This window comes from Cryptotermes secundus, unplaced genomic scaffold, assembly GCF_002891405.2.
Source record: "Cryptotermes secundus unplaced genomic scaffold, Csec_1.0 scaffold88, whole genome shotgun sequence".
In the NCBI taxonomy this organism is placed as follows: domain Eukaryota; kingdom Metazoa; phylum Arthropoda; class Insecta; order Blattodea; family Kalotermitidae; genus Cryptotermes; species Cryptotermes secundus.
Window position 1 is genome coordinate 511,073 of NW_019724585.1, and position 13,356 is coordinate 524,428.

The window sequence follows — 13,356 nt, forward strand, 5'->3', positions numbered from 1 at the left end:
TTTATATTGAAATAACTGAAACTAAAGGTTCAACATAAACTGAACACCTGAATTCAAACCTTCATATAAAAAACACAAACGCCCATCCACGAACCCTAACCTCAACCAGTTCTACCGCATCCACACAATAACATCTGAAGATCCACTTTAATACAGTCTTCTCACTTCAACCTCAGTCTTTCCTGTAGTTGCTTTCCAACAGGCTTACACATAAAGATTCTGTATATCCCCACCCATCTTACTTACAATATAGCTCGTCAATGTACTTACACTGTCATCACTAGGACAGCTGTAGAATTTATATATTCCTTCATTATGAAATTTTCTCCAAGCCCCACTTATCTCCCTCATGCCAAAATTCTTTCCCAAACACTGTGTGTTCAGATTCTTCCTTCACATTGTGAGACCTCTTTAAAAGAGCACACAAAACAATATACAATTTGTAACTGACCACTTCTTCAGTTAGCAAACTTCTTCAGCTGCTTCGGTCATGGATCACTGAACAGTTTGAGGAGTGAGTGAATGATGAATTGGAAATGATGTGGATGGGGGCATTCCTGACCTACTTAAAATAATTATACCAGCACTTACTTGTAAGCACAAAGGGAACCCACAAAACAAACACTTTGTTCAGGATAACCAGTCTCAGGACTGACACTTGAACCTAGGAGCTATTCAATTATTCAGTATTGAGGAGGTGGGTTACCCCATGCACCGCGACCAGTTTGATCGATTGTGCATCCCCCTTTAAATTTCTACTGTCTCCATACCCTACCAGTACTGGTGCTTGCTATCGTTCCCTTCTGCCAGCGAGGTTTCGGCCTTCTACTGGCAGTGGTATCTATCCAATAGCTAGTCCCTTTCTGTCAGTGAGGTCGTCTCTCCTCTGGCAGTGGTACCTAAGCTCCCCTATCTACCGGAGGCATTGGAAACTACTTGGGCGGGAAATTGCCTAAATTTAGTTCAGAGGTCTCCTAGAGTCATGAGGTTCTTTTATGTGCCGTAAATCTACGACATGGGACCCACGGCTTAAAGTCCCTCCCAGAGGACTTGTTCGCTGAATTTTTCCGCCCTTACAAATTCCACGACCTCCACCGGGTTTGAACCTGCGTACCTTGAGTCATGAGGTACCTAGGAGCTATACTAAGATACAATAAAAAATCAATGACAAAAGTTAATCTTTTCAAGATAACAAATGAGGTATGTTTAAGTAAACCACATATGGTGGTAATAATATGAAGACAGCAGCTTGCCTTTCATGCTCTGCTTTTTCCAGCCGTTCCCAGGCCTTATTAATGTCAGAGATCATCTTGCCTTCCTTTGGAGTGTATGGCTTCTGATTGTTAGCTCTCATTCGAGACTGCAGTGTAAAAAGCAATACTTCCAGATTGCCCTTCTCAACAAACCTGGAAACAAACAACATCCACTATAAATCCACACTGGAGCTGCAATTACAAACACAATATTATAACTTCACATATTCTTTCGTTGCTGAACACAGCATCACCACTTACTTAGGAGGTTTTTCAACTGTGCGGTAGGTATTGAACTGTGTTAGTTGTGCCTGTACACCAACGAGGGAATTGGCGAAGTCTCGTTCACCAAGAGCGCTGATAGTAGCCTCAATCCACCGTAGAAGATCTGAAGTAAGACCCTCATATTCCTGCACCATACGATCATTCTCCATGGCAATTCCTACGACCTTGCCAATTCTCTTGCCTTGAACCGTCTCTTGCTTCATCTTACTGAAGTAATGGTAGTACGTCACAACATACGTAATGATTGACTTCTCATCAGGGTGCTCCACAAAGATGTCTGAGAACATGGTATGCACCAGTAATATTACTGACTAAACAAGAGAAACAATGCAGTTATTAAAAATTCCATCTTCTGTGATGTAACATGGTGTACTTCACCAAAACTCAGTGTGTGTCACCTCCATCTTCTGAGTTGAAGGACAAGCCAATCAACAAACCAGCATGAACCAGGCAGCAAGCAGAGCTCTGTCTGCCTCCTGCTTCATGCTGGTTTGCTGTTTGGGTTACTCTTCAACCATGAAGATGAGGTCATACATAGCTCAGAAATAGTGATTGACTTTCAACAGGCTACAAATTGTGTTATATGCCAGAAGACAGAACTCCTCATAAACACTGTCGTGAGAACCTCAAATCCTACATAAAGCAATTATTGATTAAACAAGAAACAAGATATAGAAAACTTCTGAAGGCTATAAATATTGGAGCTACACAATCTATACTACAGATGAAAGCCAAGCAGACGTTTTTTTGCAATAAAATTTTGCCAATTTCCAAAATAATTTCTTCATAAAGAGAAAATCATGACTTTGATCATACATCCTGCAACTAACTGCCTGACTGACTACATGGAGTTGAGCCCTTCTTGAGAAGCTGCCAATTGTGCAGCTACTCAAGAACTTCCCAGAATTTTATGGAATATAAAGGTTCATTACCGTGTTCACAAGAGCCTTCCACTGGTCCCCATCCTGAGCCAGAGCACTCCAATCCATACCATCCCATCCTATCTCTCTTAAGATTCATATAAATATTGTCCACCCACCTACGTCATGGTCTTCCAGTGGTCTCTTTCCTTCTGACTTTCCTACCAATGTCCTACATACATTCCTCTTCTTCCAATTCCTGCTACATGCCCTGCCCATCCCCTCTTCCTTCACTCGATCATTCTAATTATACTTGGAGAAGAGTACAAGTTACAAAACTCCTCATTATTATGCAGTTTTCTCCAACCTATTGTCACTTCATGTCTCTTTGGTCCAAATATTCTCAACACCCTCAGTCTATGTTCCTCCCTTAATGTCAGAGACCAAGCTTTACACCCATACAGAACCACAAGCAAAATTATAGTTCTGTACATTCTAATTTTTATGTTTTAAGACAGCAGATGAGAAGACAACAAGATTCTGGACTGAATGGTGGTAAGCATTCAATTCCCTCTTAATTTTGTCATGAATCAAATTTTTATCTGTTACTGTCATTCCAAAATATTTTAACTGAGCCATATCTTCAAAGAATCCATTAGCTATATCATGATACTGGCCTGGGTGCAAGGGCCTAGAAGGCCAACCCCTTATACATTCATGATACTGGCCTGCATTCTTGTGATAAGACAGCAACATATACTTAGATTTCTCTGCATTTGCTTCCAGACCAACATCCTTACTAGTGTCAATTATAGTTTCAGCGTTTTTTTTTTTTGGTACCTGTGTTATCTCCCAACAAATTTACATCCCCAGGACAGACCAGCAGCTGATGTGTCCCATTTAATTTCAGTGCACTTGGTCTTCCTGGATCTTCCTAATGACATATTCTACAGCAAAGTTTGAAAAGCAATGGTGATAAAGCATCTCCTTGTTTCAGACCATTTTAGATAGTAAATTTATCACACAAATGTTTACGTATACAGACATTACTACAGGTTTCATTTAAACACATTTTAATGGTCCTAACTAGTTTCATGGGTACCCCAAACTGTATGAGAATACTGCACAGTACTTCCTTCCTGACTGAATCATAAGATTTCTTGAAGTCTATGAACAGCAGATGTACCGTCTCACTGTACTACCATTTTTTCTCAAATATCTGATGAATGCAAAATATGTGATCAGTACTTGATATTTTACATTGATATCCACATTTATGACCCCCAGGAATTTCAGCTACACATGTAGTTAGCCTTCAGAGAAGGATATTGGGTAACATTTTTTATGAAGATGATATACAGTGATATCCCATGATAATTACTACAGCCCATTTTATCGTCCTCCTTGAAAATAGGTATAGTAAAAGACTCCTTCCAATGATTAGGCAATTCTTCCTTATTCCAAATAGAATCAACGACTTTATGGACCTCAGACACTGATGTTTCACCTCCTGCTTGAATCACTGCTGCTAGAATTTGATCACTACCTGGTGATTTATAATTTTTCAACTTTGCAATAGCAATTTCAACATCAAAGGGACTAGGATCAGGTACTAACAGCTCAGTTGTTTGTAATTCTATCTGCCAAACATCACTGACCTATGTATATTCAATAACTGAGAGATTAGTTCTTCCACCTATTCAAAGTGTTCTGGGAATCTACAAGCAGATCACCATTCTCATCCTTCACTAAGTTACTTCTAGGGCCGCGCCATAGCTCAAGCAGTTAGTCGCTGGCTTCCCATCGCGGCCGCCCGGGTCTGGTCAAGTGGGATTTGTGGTGGACAAAGTGGCGCAGTGGTAAGTTTTCTCTGAGTACTTCGGTTTCCCCAGCCAATCTTCATTCCACCAATTGCTCCACAGTCACCCTCACCTATCATCTGGGGCTGGTACAATAGGCCAGAAGTGGCCGCAGTACAAGGGACTTAGTCCCACCCCACTAGCAACAAAAAAAGTTACTTCCACATTGGTAACCCTTCTTAAATTAATTCATTCCTATTTACAGGTCTCTAGTTCTTGTTCTTACTGTTTGTTGGAAGTTCATTAATTTTGTCTTTCAGATATTCCTTCTTTTTATTCCTGAAATACCTGCTGGCTTCAAGTCTTATATTGTTCAAGTTATCCCCATTTATTTCGCTTTGGTCCTGTAAGCATTGCAATCTGACGTGTTTCCTTTCTTCTAATAGTTATTAACATCCTTCACCATCCCATGACTTATGCTTCTTCGATTCATAATAACCCAGATTCCCTTTGGCTGAAATTTTGATATTCTAACACCTCTCCCAAACTCCAGTAATATCCATATCACTGTCAAAGTTATAACCTACAACACATAAAAAAAATTATTAAACAGTTTGCAACATATTGTTAACATTCAATGTTAACCCAAATTCAGCTCTTTTTCTGTTTAATTTAAAAGTTAACCCTTTATTGAGTTTTAAAAGATGGCTAAAAGCTAAGGTGGGAATAAAGAAAACTTGATATCTCATACATTATAACATTTCAAGTCATGAATTCGTGATCCAAGATTTTAGGTGTGAGAACAAGTTTCACTCCATGCAACAATACTGTAACTGAATGGGGGCTCTGATGGAAATGGTGGGCTTACAGCTAATTCAGGTATTTCTAAATGCTAAAATAAATGGGGGGGGGGACATCTCAGAAATACTTTTATACTTTGGCATCATCTTGCATGTTGAAACCGGCTTTCTTCACTGAAAAACACAACTTATTCTGCAGCAAACCGATATCTTGAATACAGTCCTAACTATGGCTAGATTATTTTCTCTTCAAGATTAATGTCAAATAATAATTCATTGTATCTATTAATATTTGTATGAATATTCTGCTATATTATGCTATGAATATGAATAACTGGTACTGTTCCCAAGATTATGTGAATACAAGATTTTTACATAAATGTTATGCTAAAAGGCAAAACTTAAATAAAAATCATCTGGGCCTTGAATAGTGGCTTTACATAGGTAGTTCCGAGTAATTCGCTTAGTGGGGGGTGGAGTCCAACTGGGTCCACTGGGCACGGCAGCCACTGATTGGTCTATTGTAGCCTGCCCCGGGTGATTATGATGATGGAGAATTTGGTGGAATGAAGATTGGCAGGGAAAACCTAAGTACTCGAAGAAAACCCGCCCCAGCGCCACTTTGTCCACCACAAATCCCACTTCACCAGACCCGGGATCGAACCCGGGCTGCCATGGTAGGAAGCCAGCGACTAACTGCTTGAGCTATGGCGCGGCCTTAGTTCCGAGTAACAGCACACAATATTATAACTGGAATCAAACATATTACTGAAATTTCAATTATAGATAAAAATTAAACTAAAGTACAGTCTGACAAATCAATTACATATGTCTGTGATTACATTTTGACTCCTAAATAGCTCTAAACATAAGATATGCAAATGAGCCTCTACCTTCTGCATCAAGCAGCTTTGTAAGTCCAAGCTTCTCCTCAGCAACATTAAAAGCATTGTTCAAATTGTGCAAAGCATTTGACTTGGACAATTTCTCAAACTGTATGAGGTCAGGGCGGTGTTTGTGGATAATGGCATTGAAGGCCAAGCCATCGCGCCATGATGTGGTGAAGTTGCGCACATTCACATTATGGTAGCCAGCAGTCTTCATCTGACACCACAGCAACAGTGCATCCTTGGCAGACTTAGTTTCCTGGTTGTCTGTTTCTTCGATTGTAATATCTTGGATCTGCAGCATAAGTTACTGAATTATCTTTATGAATAAAGGTGTGTAACTCATTAATAATGACATTATTAGAGCCCATTTTTTCTCATTTTATAGGGAAAGATAAGCTTACTGCACAATCAGGAATATATACCTGCCCACCTGTACTCCTAGTAACTTCTAAACCCTTCGATTTTCAAAAACTTGGCATGTGCATTGTGCCACTCAAGGACACTCCATTTGTCATACATAATACCTTCAAGGCAGCTGTAATTCTCAAGGGAGGGGCAGTTCTCTCTGTGTGCATCTCTTTAAATTTCAAAATTAATCCATATAAGTTCAGTAACTCAACTGGAAGGTGTGCATTCAAAGTGCATGCATGAACATGCTCACACAAGGTGTGATCAAACACTTCCAGCCCGTCCTCAAGGTGACATTACTGTAATAAGGCCAAAAAAAAAAAAAACCACCACTCCTCCACTAGCTAATGGTAAAATTCAATCTGGTATATCACTTACCATCCATTTTCAAATGTAAAATGTGCCATCCACAAACAACAACAGACAATTTTTTGTTTTCTTTCTTAAAAGTATGTCATACACCTTTCACACATTCCATTTACAATCAGGAAAGTTTCTTCTGAGTAAAGACCACAGCCCTCTTCACTTTACTACATTTTACTAAATTAGGAGGAGCAAATGATTAAATAACAGTGGGTATGCACCAAATTCAGTGTCAAACAAGGCAAAATGTGCTATGGTAATCCACAACTTTTTAGAACTAGTTTCTGAATAGGAAACAACGTGCAGACCTAAACATTTACATACTTGTAGAACTCAGTCCAGCATATTATTACGCATACATGTTCCCTTGCAAATGAAACCGTCAAGTCCGAGAAACAAATTTGCAATGAGCACACTACATCAACTATCCTACCACAGGATTGTAGGTGTTAGGTCTCTTAGGATCTTTGAATTCCTAGAAAATAACAGCTGTTAATTTTCGGTTCACTGTGGATCCATATTAAGAACGGTAATAAAACAATTCATCAAACAATTTGACAGTATTTCTTACATTCTATTTAAGATATTACACCTACCTGGAACCTAAGGATGATTGTCCAGATAAGTCCCAAGCTCAGACGTGGATTGCCATCCACAATGTCATGTGAGCCCATGTTCTCCAGGTGAACCCTCTGTTCCCGCAGGAACTGTAAGGCTTTGTCTACATTCTCAAGGCAGTGAATTCGCATCTTACCTTTTGTAGGGCGAGGCTGCAAAAGAAAATAAACATAATCACATAAACACAGTTAAACAACATATGTACACCAAATCATAGACAATCGCTCATACCAGAGTTGCAAAATATTTTGCATTGTTTAAATCATACTGGTATATTATACTATAATTACTATAATTGTGATGAATATTTAAAACTAACAGTGTGTGTCAGATATTTTCATAATAATGACCAGTAAATCTCCTCAATACACTCAATTCATGAGAAGAATATCTAAAGGTTTCTTCCATGCATAATACAGACTGTGTTGAAACACAGCAAACAATGAAACCATTTTGGGCACGCAGTCACACATGGCCCATAAGAAATAATGACCCGAGGGACTCTGCAGTGGTACAGAATCGAAACACAGTAATGCCAATGAAAGTGTTAACCAAATATTTTTCTCATATTACAACACCAATAATAAATGTGAGAATTCTTGCCAGACAAATCTCACCAATATTAACTTCCCTTTGCTCAAACAATTTCTGCAACTAGCAGTGCAGGCTGAATTTGAAAGCAGTGCAAAACACACCTAATATTATGCCATTATCATGGAACCTAACAATTACAACAGAAAAGTTTAAATGTACTCGAATTCTCCATCTGAACTAACTAGATTCTATGAGAAGCAAGCAGTCCAGTTCCTCACAGTAGTCCAGGGGGATCTTCAGGATACCCACACACCTAGTCAGAAGTGTGCTATCAGGAATTCACCCTAATACAATGCAAGTGCTAATCACAAGGCCATATATCACAACACACTACATTCAAGTGAATACAATAAAAACATATTAGGTAATGATGAAAATTTAATCATCTAGAGCATGGGTTCCCCACTATTCTGCAACACTTACTCTGTGGACTTTCTTTGGAAGATCACATGACTATTGGGAAAACTATTTTAAGAATTTTGAATGGAATAAGAGCGAAACACAGCTAACACTTAATAGCGCCATAACTTTTAAAACTGAAATAATATAAAGATCTTACCATGCAAATCACATGTTTATTTGTGCATAGAGGAAATTCACTTTTTAAGATGGAGGCTGACCACAAGTTTGAGAGCCTCTGATCTAGTGGAAAGTTACTGTCAACCAACCAGATTCAGGGCAAATTCTTTGCTTTGGATCTATGACCTTTATTGGCCCACACAAGGTTCAAGACCAACTCCATGGGGCTAGTAAAGGTAAAATGTAAAGCTATCCTTGTAACAGGCTGTGGAGACCTATAGGGTTGTGAGATACTGTGGCTGGGGAAGGCCCCTGGTGAAAGTCACTTTGATGATCAAGAAATTCCTTGCCTTTTATTGAACCCAAAGATTCATTTCTGCTGTAACAGTTCACCACTGAACCCTACACTGAGCCTGTGGTATCCAGTTTACACATTCACACCCCTTTCTGTTAAAACACATTTTAACATTACCATCCCATCTTAGATCACATAAGTGGTTTCTACCTTTCAGGCTTCTGGACAAAAATTCTGTGAGCATTTCTAATATCCCTCATAAATGCTATATCCTGCCCATTTAACTCTCCTTCCCGGCTTCTAGTCTAAGTTAACCAGCACATTCCCTATTTTAATAAACAATTTCTCTCACTTAATTGGGAGTTGCAAAATCCATCTCATATGTGCCTCCTGTTCTTAAGTACATTTCACACTGCTAAGCAGGCAAAAGGAAGCAGAATAAAAATGCCTAATGGTGACCAGAGGTGGGTATGGTTTAGCCTGTCATATCACAAATTAAAAAAAAAAACAAATGTGTAAAGGGGAGAAAACAGATTAAAATTGTTGGAAGTCTATAATCCCCAATAAAATACTTATATGAAGCATAAAGAGACTAGCAGATTGAAGGAGAATTCTTTGAGCCTTGCCTGAAGACATTACAGCAACAGATGCAACTCACTAGTAACTTTGTGGTCATTAGAGCATCAAAATAAAAATGGTAACAGTAATGACAGCACAAACTGGTGCCAGATACATCAAAATAAGAGTCACACACAACTACAACTACAACAGCTGTGAACACAGGAAATGTATTTCTTCATACATACAAATTTCACCACTTACCAATCTCTCTCCTGACAGGACTTCTAATAGCTTAAGCAGCATTTTACCATCTCGTAGATCAACATAGAGATCACTGATTCGACACGATACACGTACAAGATGAGAATTTACCCATTTTTGGAACGTCTTCTTTTGTACACTTTCTCGTTCGTCTGTAACAGAAAACGAAAATGGATGAATCCAGGTTTCTGAGATTTAAGTGAACGTAACATCAACTACTTCATGGCTTACTTAACATGACCACATACCTCTCACCAGAATATTTTCTTAAACCTGCCACAATTCAATACTTTCTGCATTCTTTTTATGAAATTTTGCTTTACTCAGAGGTATTTACTTTCCCCTTTGTATAGCACATGACCAGACCTTCCTCAAATTTCAGCACTTTCCACATTTCTGCGTAAAAATTCCCACAAATCATTTGCCCATGGCATTCATATGCCAGAAGACTCAAACAATAAATGTGAATATAATAAAATTTTCCACACAAAAAGAGATAATCAATCAAAGAATTCTTCCAGGAGGACCTCAAAAGTCTGGTTTCTTGTGCAGTTTATAAATCAGGAAAGCCTCACACTGACTATATCCAATTCTAAATAACACGCGGGTAAAGGATTAAAATAATTACACCCACTTTGGGCTTTAGAGCAGAGATTCCTCACTGCACATCTTCCTCTATTCCCTGTCATTCACTTCTTCCATGTTTGCCTATGGCCCCTAAGGGATTCCTGAATTAAAATCCAGCATGCAATTCTCATCTGTCCACACATGCTACATGTCATGCAACAGGTCACTACCTCAAAATTTGTATCCATTGTTTAAAATTATGTTATTCAAGTGTAATAAAGCCTTTGTAGGTTATACCAAGTGGAAATGGTAAATACAAGTCCCATGTTGCATTAGTCAGCTACACTTTAGAAATACTGCAATTTTATACTAGTCTTTGCAGGCTATACAACTGTCACAGTTGAATAAAATTCTCACAGTTCAGAAAGTCCTGCCTGTCAAATGCTTCATTTTATTAAAATATTTGGGCTATAATTGAATAACTCAATAAAGTTTCTTAATTTCGGAGACCTTTGCTTCTGAAAGTCTGGAATTCTCCTTTCTTCTCCTTCAGTTATGAAATGTACAGATAAATAAAATTCCTCCATTTAAGAAGCTTCTTCTGCTTGTGAAACACAGAAATCTTATGTAATCATGGAAAGGCTTATAACCCAAGACTTTACTGTATTGTGCCAAACTATGAAGCCTTGCATGACCAAGCACTAATGCTCTAAATCTGTATTTGGGAGGTGTTCCATTCAAGTCTTAGCCAGGATACCAGCTATCCTGTATGAGGACTTCCATGGTTTTCCTGAGTTCCTCCAGGAAAATGACAGGATAGTACCTCAGTTAGGTCATGATCGCTTCCTTTTTCTTTTGTTATAACATTAGCAGCAGCTAGTCTCTGGGCGCCATAAGGTATGACAACTGATCACCGATGAGCTGGAAGAAGTATACCAACCTGCTCAGTCTTCCCACACCTTTCCAATTCATCATTCACTAATCATCGTACCCTTCTATGCTATGCAGTCTACATACTGACATCATCATAAAATAAACCACTAAAAAAAAGTCCTGGTGCCTTTAGCTTCATACCCAAAGTGAGGAAGATGAGTAGAAACACTATTTGAAAATCAAGTTCCAATCCCTAGAAAAGTCCTTTCAGTGAAAGGAAAGGCCTCATCTATTCATAGCATATAATTGCCGTCGGTCTCTTTCTTTACATAAAGGCCACCAGCCTCTTTTGTGTACCGTGAGCAAATATTTGCTTCATCAACTCTAAACATTCTCAGAGAAGGAAATTAATATTCATAACATGAATGACCAGCAAACTGCCAACAGTTAAGTCATATTAACTACAATAAAGGAGCATCAATATGGCAAATGAACTTTGTAATGTGTGAAAAAGGAAAATAACGACATATTAATTTCTCTAACACAGAAACATAACTATTTGAATGAAGAATTAGAAAGGTTACAATGAACAATTAGTATGAATCTGCAACAGTAGATAAAAATCTAATTTATTTTGTTTAATTGATAGAATCTGATAAACATTTTATGCTACATTCATATCCCATGAGGTAGATTGTTTTATAATAAAATGCTTTCTGTATATACTATCTCATGTGAAAACACAGCACACCTTGATGAATATGCAAAACAAAATTAACAATCTAAAATGCTTTTGACTTTAACCAGAGCATAAAAAAGGTAAAGTTATCCCTGTGCTTAACAAATTAAGCACTACGCCATGAAGAAGTGTAGGGGAGTGGATGTGTAGATCCATGTATCTGGGGCATATGTATTCGGAAAGTTAACACATTTCATCACACACACTCTAAAAGCTTACTTGAATCACGGCAATGTAAAGTAAAACATGCATAACTTTAATCTTATACATTTACCATATATATTTCCTCTCATTTTCATCATATCAAGTAGTACCAAATTATATGTATAAAATATGAGAAAACACTTCACACCTGCGTTTGTAATCAACAAGAAGCTACTTCTTTCACATAGAAGTCAAAGGTTTTATGTAAACGAATAGGCACTAGAATGATGTAGCTTCTTCATTTCCCAGAGAATCTGCAAATGGCCTCCTCCTTTTTTTTATGAATTTGTAAACCTGACAATGTTTAATTTCAGTTACCACAATACCTCAGCAAACTGAGTAATATTTCACATGACTGTTAACATAATGGACAGCACACAAATTATTACTTCACACATCATTTAAAGTTCACACCGCCATCTGGGCCAGCAATTCGGTGCCATCTCAAACCACACAGGGCTAACATCATCTCACACGAAGCCAACCTGAACATGCAACTGGCTCACCTCGGAAGTACTTCCAGGAATAATAATTATTCCCTTACACAGATCCACAGAAGTTCTGGCCCAGGGAAGGCCAAGGGAGATAGATAAAAACATATCAGCACAGTATTTCTCCCGTATGTGCAGAACCTACCCAAACATATCTACAACGTACTTGCACAGTACAACACAGGAAACATACATCTACTAACACTTGAGACACACAGCATTCTCAGGGGGGTCAAGGACAGCCCGGGATTAAAAGCTCCAGCAGTGTGTAAGATCATGTGTAAATGCAGGGCCATCTATATTGGCAAGATGAGTTGCATGATTAGAGAACGGAAGGAGAAGCGTCAGGTGCATCAGACAGACCTCGAGCTCCACCATCTATGGCAGGGCATTCAAACAAGCAAAACACTGGATACTTTGAGGACACAATGGTATTAAGCAATCTGCTCTACTACACCAGCAGAATTAACCAGGAAACAATGGAAGACAAGAGGTGGCTGTCAGTTAAGCACTGCCTTGAAGAAATCATCCACAGAGTAGAGCAGAGAAGAGGATGCCATAAAGATACTCTTCCCTCTAACCCTGTGCCAGATTGACGAATCGCTATTACTACTCTGTATCAGGGATCACCTTTGCCCAAGGACAAACCCCATCCTACCCACCACCTGTGTCTAAGGCCATTCTCCTTTCTACAACATACCACCCTTCTTCATGCTTCCCCCTTTCCATCAGCCCCACTGCAACCTAATTGCAACACATAGCAATGTCCCCACTGCCCACAGCATAGAAGATAATCAATGTCATAAGCACCTGGCTGGGTGACCACTCTGGAACATCAAATGCCACTGGTTTCTTGGTGCACCCTGTCGCCTGTTGCACAATTTTCTCCACTGGCTCAGACAACAACCCCCCCCCCCTCATGTTTTTTTTTTGTGGAGGGGGGGAAAAAAACCTCTGTACATGGAAATACCTCCAT

General features: G+C 38.8%; 1 protein-coding gene across 9 annotated transcripts in view; it reads right to left on the bottom strand.

Moving 5' to 3' along the window:
- LOC111862251 (spectrin beta chain) overlaps window positions 1-13,356 on the bottom strand; it is a 160,229-nt gene that overhangs the window by 70,516 nt on the left and 76,357 nt on the right. For all 9 annotated transcript variants that reach the window (XM_023847470.2, XM_023847477.2, XM_023847475.2 and 6 more), the window contains 5 exons: window positions 9,507-9,658; window positions 7,255-7,428; window positions 5,891-6,179; window positions 1,515-1,815; window positions 1,254-1,406 (listed from right to left, as the gene is read on the bottom strand). In XM_023847470.2, the coding sequence (XP_023703238.1) occupies window positions 1,254-1,406; window positions 1,515-1,815; window positions 5,891-6,179; window positions 7,255-7,428; window positions 9,507-9,658 (1,069 nt within the window). The remainder of the gene's footprint in view (window positions 1-1,253; window positions 1,407-1,514; window positions 1,816-5,890; window positions 6,180-7,254; window positions 7,429-9,506; window positions 9,659-13,356) is intronic.